This window comes from Phytophthora sojae, assembly GCF_000149755.1.
Source record: "Phytophthora sojae unplaced genomic scaffold PHYSOscaffold_2, whole genome shotgun sequence".
NCBI classification, from domain to species: Eukaryota; Oomycota; class Peronosporomycetes; order Peronosporales; family Peronosporaceae; genus Phytophthora; species Phytophthora sojae.
Window position 1 is genome coordinate 9995396 of NW_009258116.1, and position 19803 is coordinate 10015198.

At 53.9% G+C, this 19803-nt stretch overlaps 4 protein-coding genes and 15 non-coding genes across 19 annotated transcripts; 5 read left to right on the forward strand and 14 right to left on the reverse strand.

Annotated features, from left to right (window-relative positions):
- Positions 1-1360: 1360 nt before the first annotated feature.
- Positions 1361-1442, reverse strand: PHYSODRAFT_t470. Its single transcript has one exon. It is a non-coding gene; the product is annotated as a tRNA-Leu (tRNA).
- A 434-nt stretch (positions 1443-1876) lies between these two features.
- PHYSODRAFT_384082 (hypothetical protein) lies at positions 1877-14474 on the forward strand (the record flags this gene model as incomplete). Its single annotated transcript, XM_009522934.1, has 9 exons — positions 1877-1939; positions 2909-2994; positions 3953-4027; positions 4997-5075; positions 8129-8203; positions 9173-9247; positions 11261-11329; positions 12305-12390; positions 14441-14474. Coding segments are annotated over 9 exons (642 nt in total), but the record flags the coding sequence as incomplete, so codon positions are not given.
- PHYSODRAFT_t469 lies at positions 2405-2486 on the reverse strand. The gene has a single exon. It is a non-coding gene; the product is annotated as a tRNA-Leu (tRNA).
- Positions 3449-3530, reverse strand: PHYSODRAFT_t468. Its single transcript has one exon. It is a non-coding gene; the product is annotated as a tRNA-Leu (tRNA).
- Positions 4493-4574, reverse strand: PHYSODRAFT_t467. Its single transcript has one exon. It is a non-coding gene; the product is annotated as a tRNA-Leu (tRNA).
- Positions 5537-5618, reverse strand: PHYSODRAFT_t466. The gene has a single exon. It is a non-coding gene; the product is annotated as a tRNA-Leu (tRNA).
- On the reverse strand, positions 6581-6662 carry PHYSODRAFT_t465. The gene has a single exon. It is a non-coding gene; the product is annotated as a tRNA-Leu (tRNA).
- PHYSODRAFT_t464 lies at positions 7625-7706 on the reverse strand. Its single transcript has one exon. It is a non-coding gene; the product is annotated as a tRNA-Leu (tRNA).
- PHYSODRAFT_t463 lies at positions 8669-8750 on the reverse strand. The gene has a single exon. It is a non-coding gene; the product is annotated as a tRNA-Leu (tRNA).
- Positions 9713-9794, reverse strand: PHYSODRAFT_t462. The gene has a single exon. It is a non-coding gene; the product is annotated as a tRNA-Leu (tRNA).
- Positions 10757-10838, reverse strand: PHYSODRAFT_t461. The gene has a single exon. It is a non-coding gene; the product is annotated as a tRNA-Leu (tRNA).
- On the reverse strand, positions 11801-11882 carry PHYSODRAFT_t460. The gene has a single exon. It is a non-coding gene; the product is annotated as a tRNA-Leu (tRNA).
- PHYSODRAFT_t459 lies at positions 12845-12926 on the reverse strand. Its single transcript has one exon. It is a non-coding gene; the product is annotated as a tRNA-Leu (tRNA).
- On the reverse strand, positions 13889-13970 carry PHYSODRAFT_t458. Its single transcript has one exon. It is a non-coding gene; the product is annotated as a tRNA-Leu (tRNA).
- A 458-nt stretch (positions 14475-14932) lies between the features above and the next one.
- Positions 14933-15014, reverse strand: PHYSODRAFT_t457. Its single transcript has one exon. It is a non-coding gene; the product is annotated as a tRNA-Leu (tRNA).
- A 294-nt stretch (positions 15015-15308) lies between these two features.
- On the forward strand, positions 15309-16291 carry PHYSODRAFT_414132 (hypothetical protein; the record flags this gene model as incomplete). The annotated part of the gene is made up of 3 exons (XM_009522935.1): positions 15309-15449; positions 15492-15659; positions 15776-16291. Coding segments are annotated over 3 exons (825 nt in total), but the record flags the coding sequence as incomplete, so codon positions are not given.
- A 297-nt stretch (positions 16292-16588) lies between these two features.
- PHYSODRAFT_399496 (hypothetical protein) lies at positions 16589-16891 on the forward strand (the record flags this gene model as incomplete). The annotated part of the gene is made up of 1 exon (XM_009522936.1): positions 16589-16891. A coding segment is annotated over one exon (303 nt), but the record flags the coding sequence as incomplete, so codon positions are not given.
- A 1848-nt stretch (positions 16892-18739) lies between these two features.
- Positions 18740-19163, forward strand: PHYSODRAFT_413713 (hypothetical protein; the record flags this gene model as incomplete). Its single annotated transcript, XM_009522937.1, has 2 exons — positions 18740-18868; positions 18939-19163. Coding segments are annotated over 2 exons (354 nt in total), but the record flags the coding sequence as incomplete, so codon positions are not given.
- A 64-nt stretch (positions 19164-19227) lies between these two features.
- PHYSODRAFT_t448 lies at positions 19228-19309 on the forward strand. The gene has a single exon. It is a non-coding gene; the product is annotated as a tRNA-Leu (tRNA).
- Positions 19310-19803: the final 494 nt, after the last annotated feature.

A 19803-nucleotide genomic window follows, 5' to 3' on the forward strand; every position in this document is an offset into this window, starting at 1 on the left:
AACGATCGAGGCGGCCTGGGAGGCCGCCGCAACCTGAGGATACTTCAGAGGGCCGAAACCAGCGCTCTGGAACTACTCCACGACCGGAACTCGGTCGTGGGGAGTCGCGAGATCAGGGTCAACACCTAGTTGACCACACACGAGGCGTGTTTCCACCACCACCGCCGCCAATTCGTGACGCACACGGCTCAACTCGATGGATAGTTGAGCGGATTGTTGGTCACAGTATCCCGAGAACGAACAGGCAATCAGTTCGTTTTCGTATCCGTTGGAGAGGATTCCCTCCCAACCAAGATACATGCGAGCCGCGGAACGTCTTGCTCGAAGACGTCCCGGACATGGTGAGGGCGTACGAAGCCCACCATGCGCTACACGCTGGAAAGTGATACGAGCGCTGTTGTTAACAACAGCGCCCGAAGCCACTTCAAGGGCAGGCTGTGGGTCCTGCCCCCGCGGCAGCGACGCGCTTCGCACGTTGCCGCGCATGCTACTCAGCAGCAGAGAGGTTCTCCGCTGCTGCGCCAGCGGTCTTCAACTTCGACGCGCTCGTTCCATTACGAGCGCGCTCTCTTCAACGTCACGCATTGACCAAGCGGTCAATGGTGGTTGACGGGGGGATGGTGTAACGGGGTTACACGCACAAGTGGCTGCAGTCACTTGTTACTCTAACAGATGCGATGTCTATTAGAGGTTTGAACACTTCCTCGACCTTGGTGTAAGGTACACCAATGGCTACATACACTTACGACCACCACGACGGGTGGTCCATACACATTTAGGATTCCTATTGGCTGAAAGCAGCATCTTTTAGCCAATGAGTGCCTTGCATGTTAGCAGAATCCTGCCAACCAGCCGTTGGCAGATTCCTAGTTTAGAATATTACATTTAGAGGAAGTCAGAAACATAAAACAAAAATAGCAGTTCTCATCTTTTACCAAAACCCGCTACTTGGAGTCTTTATCTTGTTTAAAGTATACTCGTGGATCTCGAGTATACTTAACTCAAGTAAAACAAACCTACGCTTCCTCATACACGTGCGCATACGTGTAAGCCGTAGTAGTGAGCCAAGGTAGGCCCATTACAGCCAGACTGTCCACGCACCAAGTACTGGTACTCGTGGCTGGGTCCAGGTTTGGTCTGTGCGTTGCTGCCCTCGCGCGGGCAAGGCGCGGGATCGAGCAGGACACAAGACCAGATACAGGAGAAGGCTGAGAGCGCGGCGGAAACGGATAAAGCTTCGTGGGAAGGAAGGAAGCCCGTGCAAAAGTAGCCGTCCATAAACGACAAATAGTGACGCAGCACGAATACTGACGCAGCGAGTCGAGGCGAAACGCACAGGCTCCAGGAAACGGACTAGACTTGTCAGCGGTGGGATTTGAACCCACGAGTGCGAACACAGTAGAACTTGAGTCTACCCCCTTAGACCGCTCGGGCACACTGACGATAAAAATTACACTAACACCACAAAACAACACCCACCCAGGAACACAAAACAACACTACTACTACACAGAACGAACACCCTCGCACGCACGCCGCACCACTGCCACCACGCTGATCTCCTCCAGCGCGACACAGGCTCTCCCACAAGCTTGCTCTACACCATACCAATTTACGCACTCACACGACACAGCCCACCACTCTACCAAATCACACCTCCACGCTTGTTTGCTCCGGCCCTTTTCTTTCCCTGTTGGCGCTGCGAAAGATGTACCGACACAGCAGCGTACCTCCCATGCCGACGCTGGTATCCCACAGCTGTGGGATACTTGATTGCGTCCTACTGAGACGACGTCTCCTATTGGCACCGTCTGCTGCCACAGTCTAGGGTATCCATGTAAGCTCCGAACGGTCATCGTATGAAGAATGGCCGTGCTTGCGTGTGTGTACGTGTGTGTACGTGTGCAGGACTGATTGAGTGCGTGTGTGTGTATGTGTCCGTCTGTGCGCGGTAGGGAGGTCCTTCATCAAGAGTAGGCTATACTACTCGATACCTCGCTATGCTGTGTGAGCATTGCGGTGGTTCCCGAGCGAAACAATGTGGGATTCATATCGCCTTTAAGGTGCGCGGTCTCACAGCCTGGAAGGTCAAACCGTCAACTGCTTGGCTTGACTTGTAGGAATGATAGCCAGACTGTCCACGCACCAAGTACTGGTACTCGTGGCTGGGTCCAGGTTTGGTCTGTGCGTTGCTGCCCTCGCGCGGGCAAAGCGCGGGATCGAGCAGGACACAAGACCAGATACAGGAGAAGGCTGAGAGCGCGGCGGAAACGGATAAAGCTTCGTGGGAAGGAAGGAAGCCCGTGCAAAAGTAGCCGTCCATAAACGACAAATAGTGACGCAGCACGAATACTGACGCAGCGAGTCGAGGCGAAACGCACAGGCTCCAGGAAACGGACTAGACTTGTCAGCGGTGGGATTTGAACCCACGAGTGCGAACACAGTAGAACTTGAGTCTACCCCCTTAGACCGCTCGGGCACACTGACGATAAAAATTACACTAACACCACAAAACAACACCCACCCAGGAACACAAAACAACACTACTACTACACAGAACGAACACCCTCGCACGCACGCCGCACCACTGCCACCACGCTGATCTCCTCCAGCGCGACACAGGCTCTCCCACAAGCTTGCTCTACACCATACCAATTTACGCACTCACACGACACAGCCCACCACTCTACCAAATCACACCTCCACGCTTGTTTGCTCCGGCCCTTTTCTTTCCCTGTTGGCGCTGCGAAAGATGTACCGACACAGCAGCGTACCTCCCATGCCGACGCTGGTATCCCACAGCTGTGGGATACTTGATTGCGTCCTACTGAGACGACGTCTCCTATTGGCACCGTCTGCTGCCACAGTCTAGGGTATCCATGTAAGCTCCGAACGGTCATCGTATGAAGAATGGCCGTGCTTGCGTGTGTGTACGTGTGTGTACGTGTGCAGGACTGATTGAGTGCGTGTGTGTGTATGTGTCCGTCTGTGCGCGGTAGGGAGGTCCTTCATCAAGAGTAGGCTACACTACTCGATACCTCGCTATGCTGTGTGAGCATTGCGGTGGTTCCCGAGCGAAACAATGTGGGATTCATATCGCCTTTAAGGTGCGCGGTCTCACAGCCTGGAAGGTCAAACCGTCAACTGCTTGGCTTGACTTGTAGGAATGATAGCCAGACTGTCCACGCACCAAGTACTGGTACTCGTGGCTGGGTCCAGGTTTGGTCTGTGCGTTGCTGCCCTCGCGCGGGCAAAGCGCGGGATCGAGCAGGACACAAGACCAGATACAGGAGAAGGCTGAGAGCGCGGCGGAAACGGATAAAGCTTCGTGGGAAGGAAGGAAGCCCGTGCAAAAGTAGCCGTCCATAAACGACAAATAGTGACGCAGCACGAATACTGACGCAGCGAGTCGAGGCGAAACGCACAGGCTCCAGGAAACGGACTAGACTTGTCAGCGGTGGGATTTGAACCCACGAGTGCGAACACAGTAGAACTTGAGTCTACCCCCTTAGACCGCTCGGGCACACTGACGATAAAAATTACACTAACACCACAAAACAACACCCACCCAGGAACACAAAACAACACTACTACTACACAGAACGAACACCCTCGCACGCACGCCGCACCACTGCCACCATGCTGACCCCCTCCAGCGCGACACAGGCTCTCCCACAAGCTTGCTCTACACCATACCAATTTACGTACTCACACGACACAGCCCACCACTCTACCAAATCACACCTCCACGCTTGTTTGCTCCGGCCCTTTTCTTTCCCTGTTGGCGCTGCGAAAGATGTACCGACACAGCAGCGTACCTCCCATGCCGACGCTGGTATCCCACAGCTGTGGGATACTTGATTGCGTCCTACTGAGACGACGTCTCCTATTGGCACCGTCTGCTGCCACAGTCTAGGGTATCCATGTAAGCTCCGAACGGTCATCGTATGAAGAATGGCCGTGCTTGCGTGTGTGTACGTGTGTGTACGTGTGCAGGACAGATTGAGTGCGTGTGTGTGTATGTGTCCGTCTGTGCGCGGTAGGGAGGTCCTTCATCAAGAGTAGGCTACACTACTCGATACCTCGCTATGCTGTGTGAGCATTGCGGTGGTTCCCGAGCGAAACAATGTGGGATTCATATCGCCTTTAAGGTGCGCGGTCTCACAGCCTGGAAGGTCAAACCGTCAACTGCTTGGCTTGACTTGTAGGAATGATAGCCAGACTGTCCACGCACCAAGTACTGGTACTCGTGGCTGGGTCCAGGTTTGGTGTGTGCGTTGCTGCCCTCGCGCGGGCAAAGCGCGGGATCGAGCAGGACACAAGACCAGATACAGGAGAAGGCTGAGAGCGCGGCGGAAACGGATAAAGCTTCGTGGGAAGGAAGGAAGCCCGTGCAAAAGTAGCCGTCCATAAACGACAAATAGTGACGCAGCACGAATACTGACGCAGCGAGTCGAGGCGAAACGCACAGGCTCCAGGAAACGGACTAGACTTGTCAGCGGTGGGATTTGAACCCACGAGTGCGAACACAGTAGAACTTGAGTCTACCCCCTTAGACCGCTCGGGCACACTGACGATAAAAATTACACTAACACCACAAAACAACACCCACCCAGGAACACAAAACAACACTACTACTACACAGAACGAACACCCTCGCACGCACGCCGCACCACTGCCACCACGCTGATCTCCTCCAGCGCGACACAGGCTCTCCCACAAGCTTGCTCTACACCATACCAATTTACGTACTCACACGACACAGCCCACCACTCTACCAAATCACACCTCCACGCTTGTTTGCTCCGGCCCTTTTCTTTCCCTGTTGGCGCTGCGAAAGATGTACCGACACAGCAGCGTACCTCCCATGCCGACGCTGGTATCCCACAGCTGTGGGATACTTGATTGCGTCCTACTGAGACGACGTCTCCTATTGGCACCGTCTGCTGCCACAGTCTAGGGTATCCATGTAAGCTCCGAACGGTCATCGTATGAAGAATGGCCGTGCTTGCGTGTGTGTACGTGTGTGTACGTGTGCAGGACAGATTGAGTGCGTGTGTGTGTATGTGTCCGTCTGTGCGCGGTAGGGAGGTCCTTCATCAAGAGTAGGCTACACTACTCGATACCTCGCTATGCTGTGTGAGCATTGCGGTGGTTCCCGAGCGAAACAATGTGGGATTCATATCGCCTTTAAGGTGCGCGGTCTCACAGCCTGGAAGGTCAAACCGTCAACTGCTTGGCTTGACTTGTAGGAATGATAGCCAGACTGTCCACGCACCAAGTACTGGTACTCGTGGCTGGGTCCAGGTTTGGTCTGTGCGTTGCTGCCCTCGCGCGGGCAAAGCGCGGGATCGAGCAGGACACAAGACCAGATACAGGAGAAGGCTGAGAGCGCGGCGGAAACGGATAAAGCTTCGTGGGAAGGAAGGAAGCCCGTGCAAAAGTAGCCGTCCATAAACGACAAATAGTGACGCAGCACGAATACTGACGCAGCGAGTCGAGGCGAAACGCACAGGCTCCAGGAAACGGACTAGACTTGTCAGCGGTGGGATTTGAACCCACGAGTGCGAACACAGTAGAACTTGAGTCTACCCCCTTAGACCGCTCGGGCACACTGACGATAAAAATTACACTAACACCACAAAACAACACCCACCCAGGAACACAAAACAACACTACTACTACACAGAACGAACACCCTCGCACGCACGCCGCACCACTGCCACCACGCTGATCTCCTCCAGCGCGACACAGGCTCTCCCACAAGCTTGCTCTACACCATACCAATTTACGTACTCACACGACACAGCCCACCACTCTACCAAATCACACCTCCACGCTTGTTTGCTCCGGCCCTTTTCTTTCCCTGTTGGCGCTGCGAAAGATGTACCGACACAGCAGCGTACCTCCCATGCCGACGCTGGTATCCCACAGCTGTGGGATACTTGATTGCGTCCTACTGAGACGACGTCTCCTATTGGCACCGTCTGCTGCCACAGTCTAGGGTATCCATGTAAGCTCCGAACGGTCATCGTATGAAGAATGGCCGTGCTTGCGTGTGTATACGCGTGTGTACGTGTGCAGGACTGATTGAGTGCGTGTGTGTGTATGTGTCCGTCTGTGCGCGGTAGGGAGGTCCTTCATCAAGAGTAGGCTACACTACTCGATACCTCGCTATGCTGTGTGAGCATTGCGGTGGTTCCCGAGCGAAACAATGTGGGATTCATATCGCCTTTAAGGTGCGCGGTCTCACAGCCTGGAAGGTCAAACCGTCAACTGCTTGGCTTGACTTGTAGGAATGATAGCCAGACTGTCCACGCACCAAGTACTGGTACTCGTGGCTGGGTCCAGGTTTGGTCTGTGCGTTGCTGCCCTCGCGCGGGCAAAGCGCGGGATCGAGCAGGACACAAGACCAGATACAGGAGAAGGCTGAGAGCGCGGCGGAAACGGATAAAGCTTCGTGGGAAGGAAGGAAGCCCGTGCAAAAGTAGCCGTCCATAAACGACAAATAGTGACGCAGCACGAATACTGACGCAGCGAGTCGAGGCGAAACGCACAGGCTCCAGGAAACGGACTAGACTTGTCAGCGGTGGGATTTGAACCCACGAGTGCGAACACAGTAGAACTTGAGTCTACCCCCTTAGACCGCTCGGGCACACTGACGATAAAAATTACACTAACACCACAAAACAACACCCACCCAGGAACACAAAACAACACTACTACTACACAGAACGAACACCCTCGCACGCACGCCGCACCACTGCCACCACGCTGACCCCCTCCAGCGCGACACAGGCTCTCCCACAAGCTTGCTCTACACCATACCAATTTACGTACTCACACGACACAGCCCACCACTCTACCAAATCACACCTCCACGCTTGTTTGCTCCGGCCCTTTTCTTTCCCTGTTGGCGCTGCGAAAGATGTACCGACACAGCAGCGTACCTCCCATGCCGACGCTGGTATCCCACAGCTGTGGGATACTTGATTGCGTCCTACTGAGACGACGTCTCCTATTGGCACCGTCTGCTGCCACAGTCTAGGGTATCCATGTAAGCTCCGAACGGTCATCGTATGAAGAATGGCCGTGCTTGCGTGTGTATACGCGTGTGTACGTGTGCAGGACTGATTGAGTGCGTGTGTGTGTATGTGTCCGTCTGTGCGCGGTAGGGAGGTCCTTTATCAAGAGTAGGCTACACTACTCGATACCTCGCTATGCTGTGTGAGCATTGCGGTGGTTCCCGAGCGAAACAATGTGGGATTCATATCGCCTTTAAGGTGCGCGGTCTCACAGCCTGGAAGGTCAAACCGTCAACTGCTTGACTTGACTTGTAGGAATGATAGCCAGACTGTCCACGCACCAAGTACTGGTACTCGTGGCTGGGTCCAGGTTTGGTGTGTGCGTTGCTGCCCTCGCGCGGGCAAAGCGCGGGATCGAGCAGGACACAAGACCAGATACAGGAGAAGGCTGAGAGCGCGGCGGAAACGGATAAAGCTTCGTGGGAAGGAAGGAAGCCCGTGCAAAAGTAGCCGTCCATAAACGACAAATAGTGACGCAGCACGAATACTGACGCAGCGAGTCGAGGCGAAACGCACAGGCTCCAGGAAACGGACTAGACTTGTCAGCGGTGGGATTTGAACCCACGAGTGCGAACACAGTAGAACTTGAGTCTACCCCCTTAGACCGCTCGGGCACACTGACGATAAAAATTACACTAACACCACAAAACAACACCCACCCAGGAACACAAAACAACACTACTACTACACAGAACGAACACCCTCGCACGCACGCCGCACCACTGCCACCATGCTGACCCCCTCCAGCGCGACACAGGCTCTCCCACAAGCTTGCTCTACACCATACCAATTTACGTACTCACACGACACAGCCCACCACTCTACCAAATCACACCTCCACGCTTGTTTGCTCCGGCCCTTTTCTTTCCCTGTTGGCGCTGCGAAAGATGTACCGACACAGCAGCGTACCTCCCATGCCGACGCTGGTATCCCACAGCTGTGGGATACTTGATTGCGTCCTACTGAGACGACGTCTCCTATTGGCACCGTCTGCTGCCACAGTCTAGGGTATCCATGTAAGCTCCGAACGGTCATCGTATGAAGAATGGCCGTGCTTGCGTGTGTGTACGTGTGTGTACGTGTGCAGGACTGATTGAGTGCGTGTGTGTGTGTGTGTCCGTCTGTGCGCGGTAGGGAGGTCCTTCATCAAGAGTAGGCTATACTACTCGATACCTCGCTATGCTGTGTGAGCATTGCGGTGGTTCCCGAGCGAAACAATGTGGGATTCATATCGCCTTTAAGGTGCGCGGTCTCACAGCCTGGAAGGTCAAACCGTCAACTGCTTGGCTTGACTTGTAGGAATGATAGCCAGACTGTCCACGCACCAAGTACTGGTACTCGTGGCTGGGTCCAGGTTTGGTCTGTGCGTTGCTGCCCTCGCGCGGGCAAAGCGCGGGATCGAGCAGGACACAAGACCAGATACAGGAGAAGGCTGAGAGCGCGGCGGAAACGGATAAAGCTTCGTGGGAAGGAAGGAAGCCCGTGCAAAAGTAGCCGTCCATAAACGACAAATAGTGACGCAGCACGAATACTGACGCAGCGAGTCGAGGCGAAACGCACAGGCTCCAGGAAACGGACTAGACTTGTCAGCGGTGGGATTTGAACCCACGAGTGCGAACACAGTAGAACTTGAGTCTACCCCCTTAGACCGCTCGGGCACACTGACGATAAAAATTACACTAACACCACAAAACAACACCCACCCAGGAACACAAAACAACACTACTACTACACAGAACGAACACCCTCGCACGCACGCCGCACCACTGCCACCACGCTGATCTCCTCCAGCGCGACACAGGCTCTCCCACAAGCTTGCTCTACACCATACCAATTTACGCACTCACACGACACAGCCCACCACTCTACCAAATCACACCTCCACGCTTGTTTGCTCCGGCCCTTTTCTTTCCCTGTTGGCGCTGCGAAAGATGTACCGACACAGCAGCGTACCTCCCATGCCGACGCTGGTATCCCACAGCTGTGGGATACTTGATTGCGTCCTACTGAGACGACGTCTCCTATTGGCACCGTCTGCTGCCACAGTCTAGGGTATCCATGTAAGCTCCGAACGGTCATCGTATGAAGAATGGCCGTGCTTGCGTGTGTGTACGTGTGTGTACGTGTGCAGGACTGATTGAGTGCGTGTGTGTGTGTGTGTCCGTCTGTGCGCGGTAGGGAGGTCCTTCATCAAGAGTAGGCTATACTACTCGATACCTCGCTATGCTGTGTGAGCATTGCGGTGGTTCCCGAGCGAAACAATGTGGGATTCATATCGCCTTTAAGGTGCGCGGTCTCACAGCCTGGAAGGTCAAACCGTCAACTGCTTGGCTTGACTTGTAGGAATGATAGCCAGACTGTCCACGCACCAAGTACTGGTACTCGTGGCTGGGTCCAGGTTTGGTCTGTGCGTTGCTGCCCTCGCGCGGGCAAAGCGCGGGATCGAGCAGGACACAAGACCAGATACAGGAGAAGGCTGAGAGCGCGGCGGAAACGGATAAAGCTTCGTGGGAAGGAAGGAAGCCCGTGCAAAAGTAGCCGTCCATAAACGACAAATAGTGACGCAGCACGAATACTGACGCAGCGAGTCGAGGCGAAACGCACAGGCTCCAGGAAACGGACTAGACTTGTCAGCGGTGGGATTTGAACCCACGAGTGCGAACACAGTAGAACTTGAGTCTACCCCCTTAGACCGCTCGGGCACACTGACGATAAAAATTACACTAACACCACAAAACAACACCCACCCAGGAACACAAAACAACACTACTACTACACAGAACGAACACCCTCGCACGCACGCCGCACCACTGCCACCATGCTGACCCCCTCCAGCGCGACACAGGCTCTCCCACAAGCTTGCTCTACACCATACCAATTTACGTACTCACACGACACAGCCCACCACTCTACCAAATCACACCTCCACGCTTGTTTGCTCCGGCCCTTTTCTTTCCCTGTTGGCGCTGCGAAAGATGTACCGACACAGCAGCGTACCTCCCATGCCGACGCTGGTATCCCACAGCTGTGGGATACTTGATTGCGTCCTACTGAGACGACGTCTCCTATTGGCACCGTCTGCTGCCACAGTCTAGGGTATCCATGTAAGCTCCGAACGGTCATCGTATGAAGAATGGCCGTGCTTGCGTGTGTGTACGTGTGTGTACGTGTGCAGGACAGATTGAGTGCGTGTGTGTGTATGTGTCCGTCTGTGCGCGGTAGGGAGGTCCTTCATCAAGAGTAGGCTACACTACTCGATACCTCGCTATGCTGTGTGAGCATTGCGGTGGTTCCCGAGCGAAACAATGTGGGATTCATATCGCCTTTAAGGTGCGCGGTCTCACAGCCTGGAAGGTCAAACCGTCAACTGCTTGGCTTGACTTATAGGAATGATAGCCAGACTGTCCACGCACCAAGTACTGGTACTCGTGGCTGGGTCCAGGTTTGGTGTGTGCGTTGCTGCCCTCGCGCGGGCAAAGCGCGGGATCGAGCAGGACACAAGACCAGATACAGGAGAAGGCTGAGAGCGCGGCGGAAACGGATAAAGCTTCGTGGGAAGGAAGGAAGCCCGTGCAAAAGTAGCCGTCCATAAACGACAAATAGTGACGCAGCACGAATACTGACGCAGCGAGTCGAGGCGAAACGCACAGGCTCCAGGAAACGGACTAGACTTGTCAGCGGTGGGATTTGAACCCACGAGTGCGAACACAGTAGAACTTGAGTCTACCCCCTTAGACCGCTCGGGCACACTGACGATAAAAATTACACTAACACCACAAAACAACACCCACCCAGGAACACAAAACAACACTACTACTACACAGAACGAACACCCTCGCACGCACGCCGCACCACTGCCACCACGCTGACCCCCTCCAGCGCGACACAGGCTCTCCCACGAGCTTGCTCTACACCATACCAATTTACGTACTCACACGACACAGCCCACCACTCTACCAAATCACACCTCCACGCTTGTTTGCTCCGGCCCTTTTCTTTCCCTGTTGGCGCTGCGAAAGATGTACCGACACAGCAGCGTACCTCCCATGCCGACGCTGGTATCCCACAGCTGTGGGATACTTGATTGCGTCCTACTGAGACGACGTCTCCTATTGGCACCGTCTGCTGCCACAGTCTAGGGTATCCATGTAAGCTCCGAACGGTCATCGTATGAAGAATGGCCGTGCTTGCGTGTGTGTACGTGTGTGTACGTGTGCAGGACAGATTGAGTGCGTGTGTGTGTATGTGTCCGTCTGTGCGCGGTAGGGAGGTCCTTCATCAAGAGTAGGCTACACTACTCGATACCTCGCTATGCTGTGTGAGCATTGCGGTGGTTCCCGAGCGAAACAATGTGGGATTCATATCGCCTTTAAGGTGCGCGGTCTCACAGCCTGGAAGGTCAAACCGTCAACTGCTTGACTTGACTTGTAGGAATGATAGCCAGACTGTCCACGCACCAAGTACTGGTACTCGTGGCTGGGTCCAGGTTTGGTGTGTGCGTTGCTGCCCTCGCGCGGGCAAAGCGCGGGATCGAGCAGGACACAAGACCAGATACAGGAGAAGGCTGAGAGCGCGGCGGAAACGGATAAAGCTTCGTGGGAAGGAAGGAAGCCCGTGCAAAAGTAGCCGTCCATAAACGACAAATAGTGACGCAGCACGAATACTGACGCAGCGAGTCGAGGCGAAACGCACAGGCTCCAGGAAACGGACTAGACTTGTCAGCGGTGGGATTTGAACCCACGAGTGCGAACACAGTAGAACTTGAGTCTACCCCCTTAGACCGCTCGGGCACACTGACGATAAAAATTACACTAACACCACAAAACAACACCCACCCAGGAACACAAAACAACACTACTACTACACAGAACGAACACCCTCGCACGCACGCCGCACCACTGCCACCACGCTGACCCCCTCCAGCGCGACACAGGCTCTCCCACAAGCTTGCTCTACACCATACCAATTTACGTACTCACACGACACAGCCCACCACTCTACCAAATCACACCTCCACGCTTGTTTGCTCCGGCCCTTTTCTTTCCCTGTTGGCGCTGCGAAAGATGTACCGACACAGCAGCGTACCTCCCATGCCGACGCTGGTATCCCACAGCTGTGGGATACTTGATTGCGTCCTACTGAGACGACGTCTCCTATTGGCACCGTCTGCTGCCACAGTCTAGGGTATCCATGTAAGCTCCGAACGGTCATCGTATGAAGAATGGCCGTGCTTGCGTGTGTATACGCGTGTGTACGTGTGCAGGACTGATTGAGTGCGTGTGTGTGTATGTGTCCGTCTGTGCGCGGTAGGGAGGTCCTTCATCAAGAGTAGGCTACACTACTCGATACCTCGCTATGCTGTGTGAGCATTGCGGTGGTTCCCGAGCGAAACAATGTGGGATTCATATCGCCTTTAAGGTGCGCGGTCTCACAGCCTGGAAGGTCAAACCGTCAACTGCTTGGCTTGACTTGTAGGAATGATAGCCAGACTGTCCACGCACCAAGTACTGGTACTCGTGGCTGGGTCCAGGTTTGGTGTGTGCGTTGCTGCCCTCGCGCGGGCAAAGCGCGGGATCGAGCAGGACACAAGACCAGATACAGGAGAAGGCTGAGAGCGCGGCGGAAACGGATAAAGCTTCGTGGGAAGGAAGGAAGCCCGTGCAAAAGTAGCCGTCCATAAACGACAAATAGTGACGCAGCACGAATACTGACGCAGCGAGTCGAGGCGAAACGCACAGGCTCCAGGAAACGGACTAGACTTGTCAGCGGTGGGATTTGAACCCACGAGTGCGAACACAGTAGAACTTGAGTCTACCCCCTTAGACCGCTCGGGCACACTGACGATAAAAATTACACTAACACCACAAAACAACACCCACCCAGGAACACAAAACAACACTACTACTACACAGAACGAACACCCTCGCACGCACGCCGCACCACTGCCACCACGCTGATCTCCTCCAGCGCGACACAGGCTCTCCCACAAGCTTGCTCTACACCATACCAATTTACGTACTCACACGACACAGCCCACCACTCTACCAAATCACACCTCCACGCTTGTTTGCTCCGGCCCTTTTCTTTCCCTGTTGGCGCTGCGAAAGATGTACCGACACAGCAGCGTACCTCCCATGCCGACGCTGGTATCCCACAGCTGTGGGATACTTGATTGCGTCCTACTGAGACGACGTCTCCTATTGGCACCGTCTGCTGCCACAGTCTAGGGTATCCATGTAAGCTCCGAACGGTCATCGTATGAAGAATGGCCGTGCTTGCGTGTGTGTACGTGTGTGTACGTGTGCAGGACAGATTGAGTGCGTGTGTGTGTATGTGTCCGTCTGTGCGCGGTAGGGAGGTCCTTCATCAAGAGTAGGCTACACTACTCGATACCTCGCTATGCTGTGTGAGCATTGCGGTGGTTCCCGAGCGAAACAATGTGGGATTCATATCGCCTTTAAGGTGCGCGGTCTCACAGCCTGGAAGGTCAAACCGTCAACTGCTTGGCTTGACTTGTAGGAATGATAGCCAGACTGTCCACGCACCAAGTACTGGTACTCGTGGCTGGGTCCAGGTTTGGTCTGTGCGTTGCTGCCCTCGCGCGGGCAAAGCGCGGGATCGAGCAGGACACAAGACCAGATACAGGAGAAGGCTGAGAGCGCGGCGGAAACGGATAAAGCTTCGTGGGAAGGAAGGAAGCCCGTGCAAAAGTAGCCGTCCATAAACGACAAATAGTGACGCAGCACGAATACTGACGCAGCGAGTCGAGGCGAAACGCACAGGCTCCAGGAAACGGACTAGACATGTCAGCGGTGGGATTTGAACCCACGAGTGCGAACACAGTAGAACTTGAGTCTACCCCCTTAGACCGCTCGGGCACACTGACGATAAAAATTACACTAACACCACAAAACAACACCCACCCAGGAACACAAAACAACACTACTACTACACAGAACGAACACCCTCGCACGCACGCCGCACCACTGCCACCACGCTGACCCCCTCCAGCGCGACACAGGCTCTCCCACAAGCTTGCTCTACACCATACCAATTTACGTACTCACACGACACAGCCCACCACTCTACCAAATCACACCTCCACGCTTGTTTGCTCCGGCCCTTTTCTTTCCCTGTTGGCGCTGCGAAAGATGTACCGACACAGCAGCGTACCTCCCATGCCGACGCTGGTATCCCACAGCTGTGGGATACTTGATTGCGTCCTACTGAGACGACGTCTCCTATTGGCACCGTCTGCTGCCACAGTCTAGGGTATCCATGTAAGCTCCGAACGGTCATCGTATGAAGAATGGCCGTGCTTGCGTGTGTGTACGTGTGTGTACGTGTGCAGGACAGATTGAGTGCGTGTGTGTGTATGTGTCCGTCTGTGCGCGGTAGGGAGGTCCTTCATCAAGAGTAGGCTACACTACTCGATACCTCGCTATGCTGTGTGAGCATTGCGGTGGTTCCCGAGCGAAACAATGTGGGATTCATATCGCCTTTAAGGTGCGCGGTCTCACAGCCTGGAAGGTCAAACCGTCAACTGCTTGGCTTGCCTTGTAGGAATGATAGCCAGACTGTCCACGCACCAAGTACTGGTACTCGTGGCTGGGTCCAGGTTTGGTCTGTGCGTTGCTGCCCTCGCGCGGGCAAAGCGCGGGATCGAGCAGGACACAAGACCAGATACAGGAGAAGGCTGAGAGCGCGGCGGAAACGGATAAAGCTTCGTGGGAAGGAAGGAAGCCCGTGCAAAAGTAGCCGTCCATAAACGACAAATAGTGACGCAGCACGAATACTGACGCAGCGAGTCGAGGCGAAACGCACAGGCTCCAGGAAACGGACTAGACTTGTCAGCGGTGGGATTTGAACCCACGAGTGCGAACACAGTAGAACTTGAGTCTACCCCCTTAGACCGCCCGGGCACACTGACGATAAAAATTACACTAACACCACAAAACAACACCCACCCAGGAACACAAAACAACACTACTACTACACAGAACGAACACCCTCGCACGCACGCCGCACCACTGCCACCACGCTGACCCCCTCCAGCGCGACACAGGCTCTCCCACAAGCTTGCTCTACACCATACCAATTTACGTACTCACACGACACAGCCCACCACTCTACCAAATCACACCTCCACGCTTGTTTGCTCCGGCCCTTTTCTTTCCCTGTTGGCGCTGCGAAAGATGTACCGACACAGCAGCGTACCTCCCATATGGATGGAATCTATTATGACGCTGCAAGTTCTAAGGACTACCAGGACGCTGCACTGCTTGCGCTGATGTGGTACACGTTTGGGAGGGCTTCAGACCTCGGTTTTGTGGCTAAGAGTAGCCTGTCCGTCATCGCCGACGGCGTCATTTTCGTCCGGCTGATACGTGTGATGACCTCTGAAGAGCAAGTTCTCTCCATATTCCCCGAGAAGGACAGCTTTATTACCTGCCCTCTGCACGCTGTAGCGATGACACTCGTGATGCAAGATTTCCCATCGTCTCAAGTCTTGGAGCATCCTCAGTTGTTTGATGGTAGCGCCGAGAAGTTGGCTGCTCCAGACGACGTACCGCTAGTAGAGGCTCTGGCTTGCTGCTCGCTTAGCGATGCATGTGATGACTCTCGCGGTGATGAGAACCGGAAACAAAAAACAGCTTGAAGATTCACGGATACGTGAACCGCGTCGTCAAGGCTGCATCGAAAGCACAGGCAAGAGCTAAGCCAACGCCCAACCTTTCCTCACACTCCTTTAGGCGAGGCGGCGCTCAGCATGCCAACAGTGATCCGTCACTTTGTGCGCAGTGGATTTTTGATCGGGGATCGTGGAACATGACGGCCACGAATAAGGCATTTTCCTATGTCTTTAACACGACGAGCGAAGACCAAAAGGTTTCCAGGGTGTTGAGTGGGTGGGACTCATGCCAGAAACCACCTGTCCCGATGCTGTCGTGGTTTGATTCGGCTACAAAGAGTCAAGCTCTGTCCCTCGCTGCTCTACTCTTCCAAACGAGCCTGAATACTCAAGACCCTGAAAAGCGCCTGAATGACAGAGTGGCTGATGTCCTTGTCGCCGCCCTAATCCAGCGGTTTCCAGAAATTTTGGATCGATATCCAATGTGCCCCTACGTCACTAGAATGCGTCAGTGTCTGTTGGCACTTGGTATTTCTAAGGCTCAAGTTTTGGCGTGGAGCTCGGAACTTCAGCAGGCGGTTACCCTGAAATCCCAGAGTACAGTGGCGGATAATGCTCCTGAGTTCTCGAAGGAGGAACGGTTAATCAACCACCAAAACTGTGTTATTGGCGAGTTGGTTTCGATGAACCAAGAGCTGACGAAGCGGCTCAGTGAAATGGAGGTGCGGCTTGCGACTGTCGAATGTGGTGACCAGCGCGGCAAGGATCCCTCAACTGACACAAGCGCGGTCCCGAAAGATGTATACCCGGAACAAAGCACAGCGAAAGCAAATTCATGCGGCTCAAAGGCCTCTCCAAAATCTCCACAAGCAATCTGGTTCGAGTGGTACGCTAAGACCTCCAAGCTCTGGGAAGTGTGCGAATCACGACAAAAGAAGTCCATATACAAGCAAATCACGAACTACATGAAGCTGTTTCTTCCAACTGGGTTCGCGTTGGACCCAACCTCTGAGACCTACTCGGACGCCGTGATGCGTATCGGCCAAGAAGCGCAGACGAACTTGTATCAGTGCTTTGAAGATCATGGAGTGACTCGGAAGCAGGGTTCGTCCGTTTTGAAGGTCCTCCGTGAGCTTCATCGTGCTGGCAAACTGGACTCGAAGATCAAAGCGTACTATGCTCGTGTCAACGCCGGAAATATTCGCGACCCCGCCCCGAGTCATCTAAATCAGATCCTTGCCATCCGGGGCTAATCAGAACGCATCCGAAGACGCCGATGTCGACTTGAATAGGTGTGAATACTACGGGCAAACTACAGGATTCATCTCCATATTGCTTGACTTGTGTTTGGTTGTCAATAGTGCACCCTAAAGCCTTAAGTTACGCGCAGTTTCGCGAGTTCATACGAAACCCAGGCAGTTTCACATTATCTCGCGCGAGTTAATATGAAACACGAGTTAAAATGAAATTCGAGTAGATTCGCATTATCTCGCGCGAGATAATATGAAACACGGCCAGTTTTACATTATCTGTGCGAGTTAATATGGGATTTGCATCTGAGTCAGATTCTGAGCCAACCTGATTCTCAAAATGTGTGGCACAGAGACCGCCCCCTAGCGATCTCCTTTACGAGCTCACTTTGCGTCTGGCTTGAAAAGCGGGCTCAAGATGAGCAAACGCAAGTGCGTCAATCGGACGGAGCAAGAGAAGATTGAGCTACTGAAGGAGTGGAGAGACAACCCGTCACGGGACATCCACGAGGCATCACGACGGCTTAAAGTGAAGGAGCCGACGCTGCGCGGATGGAAAAAGCTTTATTGGCACCGTTTGGACAGCATTGAGGGCTCTAAGCGGAAGCGGAAGAAAGGAAATGGCCCCGGTCCGCGTCGCAAGCTAAAACCGTACGAAGACCGAGTTGTTGATTACTTCGTTAGCTTGCGCGAGGAAGGCAAGTGCCGTTTTGGGGATATGCTGTTTTACTGCCAGAACATTGATGATTTCATGAGAGATTTTCCGGAACTCAGTGGCCAGAAATCATGGGTTGATCGCTTTATCAAGCACTACTCCAAACAGTTGGATTCCCAAGATGGCGAAGTACCTGGCGGAGTTAAAACCCATTCTGGCGGCGATGGAGCTAATTCGGACGGCGACGGAGCTAATTTGGACGGCAACGGAGCTAATTCGGGCGATGGTGGAGCTAATTTGGACGGAGGTGACGGCGATGGAGCTAATTCGGACGGCGGTGGAGGTAATGCGGAAAGTGGTGGAGTTAATTCGAGCGGTGGTGACGGCGACGGAGCTAACTCGGTCAGCGACGGAGCTAATTCGGGCTGTGATGGATCAAAATCAGACAAAGGAGCCCCTAAATTGGACATAAGAGGCGCTAACACGGACGGCGATCGAGATAAATCGGACAGCGGCGCTAACAAGGGCGGTCATGGGAGAAAAGACCGAATTCGTGCAGCAAGAAGTGGTGGTAATGCCGCGCAAAATGCCCGAGTAGATGACAATGACGAGAACGGGGATCACAGCGTTGATGAAAGCGTCCCTGGTGAAGTGCCAATCGCTCGTAGGAAAGGTGCAGGTGCGGCACACAACGTGAACGAGCTTTCCGGTCATGATGATTTTTTGTTTGGTGGCACTGGAAATGTTAGCAGTGATGAGAGTGCTGCTAGCAGTGGTTGTGCGAGTGATTCGGATGATAGTCTATTCGAGATCGATACTCATGAAAGAAGGCACCCGCTTGCCCAAAGAAGCAGATTTTCTTCAGGAAGCGGTACCCAAAAGGCCAAGTGGTGTTGGAGTGGTCATGCGACGACAAGTATATGTGTCTATTTCCCAGGGATCTGAAGTGCTTGCTTCCAGACCAGTTGCTGACAGAAACGACGCTAGACTACTTTGTTCATCGATACATGAAGCCAGCACCTGGTGTATTGTGCTTCGGTGGGACCGATCTTTATAGATCCATTGAGTTTGCATGCAGATCGAAAAAGTCGGCGATATGTGGAGAATTTGACTCGGCCGCCTATCCCTATGTCATTTTAATTGTCTCTGGTGTCAAACACTACAGTATTCTCGTCGTGGAAAATGCCATGCGAAATGGACCAACTGGAATGTTTCACGTCAACAGTCTGAAAGGTGCTCATGACTGCGTATGTGTTCAACATGATGAGATGGCACCTTGCTAAAGAAAGACACGAGTACCCGGATCTAACACCCCAGGGCACGTATACCGCTCGTGTGTTCGATACCAAACCGCAGCAGTCTAACTGCGTCGACTGTGGGCTGTACGTGCTGCACTACATGGAGAAAATCGGCAACGCCATTTTGGAGCTACAGGAGACGTCTACGGCGACTGTGCCTTCGATCCAGGAGTACTTAGCGGCGTGGACATCCGGATCATTCACCGCCAGATCCGCAGCTAACCGTCGCAATGCCATGTACCAGCCGTTTACTGTTGTTTTGTGTTCCTGGGTGGGTGTTGTTTTGTGGTGTTAGTGTAATTTTTATCGTCAGTGTGCCCGGGCGGTCTAAGGGGGTAGACTCAAGTTCTACTGTGTTCGCACTCGTGGGTTCAAATCCCACCGCTGACAAGTCTAGTCCGTTTCCTGGAGCCTGTGCGTTTCGCCTCGACTCGCTGCGTCAGTATTCGTGCTGCGTCACTATTTGTCGTTTATGGACGGCTACTTTTGCACGGGCTTCCTTCCTTCCCACGAAGCTTTATCCGTTTCCGCCGCGCTCTCAGCCTTCTCCTGTATCTGGTCTTGTGTCCTGCTCGATCCCGCGCTTTGCCCGCGCGAGGGCAGCAACGCACAGACCAAACCTGGACCCAGCCACGAGTACCAGTACTTGGTGCGTGGACAGTCTGGCTATCATTCCTACAAGTCAAGCCAAGCAGTTGACGGTTTGACCTTCCAGGCTGTGAGACCGCGCACCTTAAAGGCGATATGAATCCCACATTGTTTCGCTCGGGAACCACCGCAATGCTCACACAGCATAGCGAGGTATCGAGTAGTGTAGCCTACTCTTGATGAAGGACCTCCCTACCGCGCACAGACGGACACATACACACACACGCACTCAATCT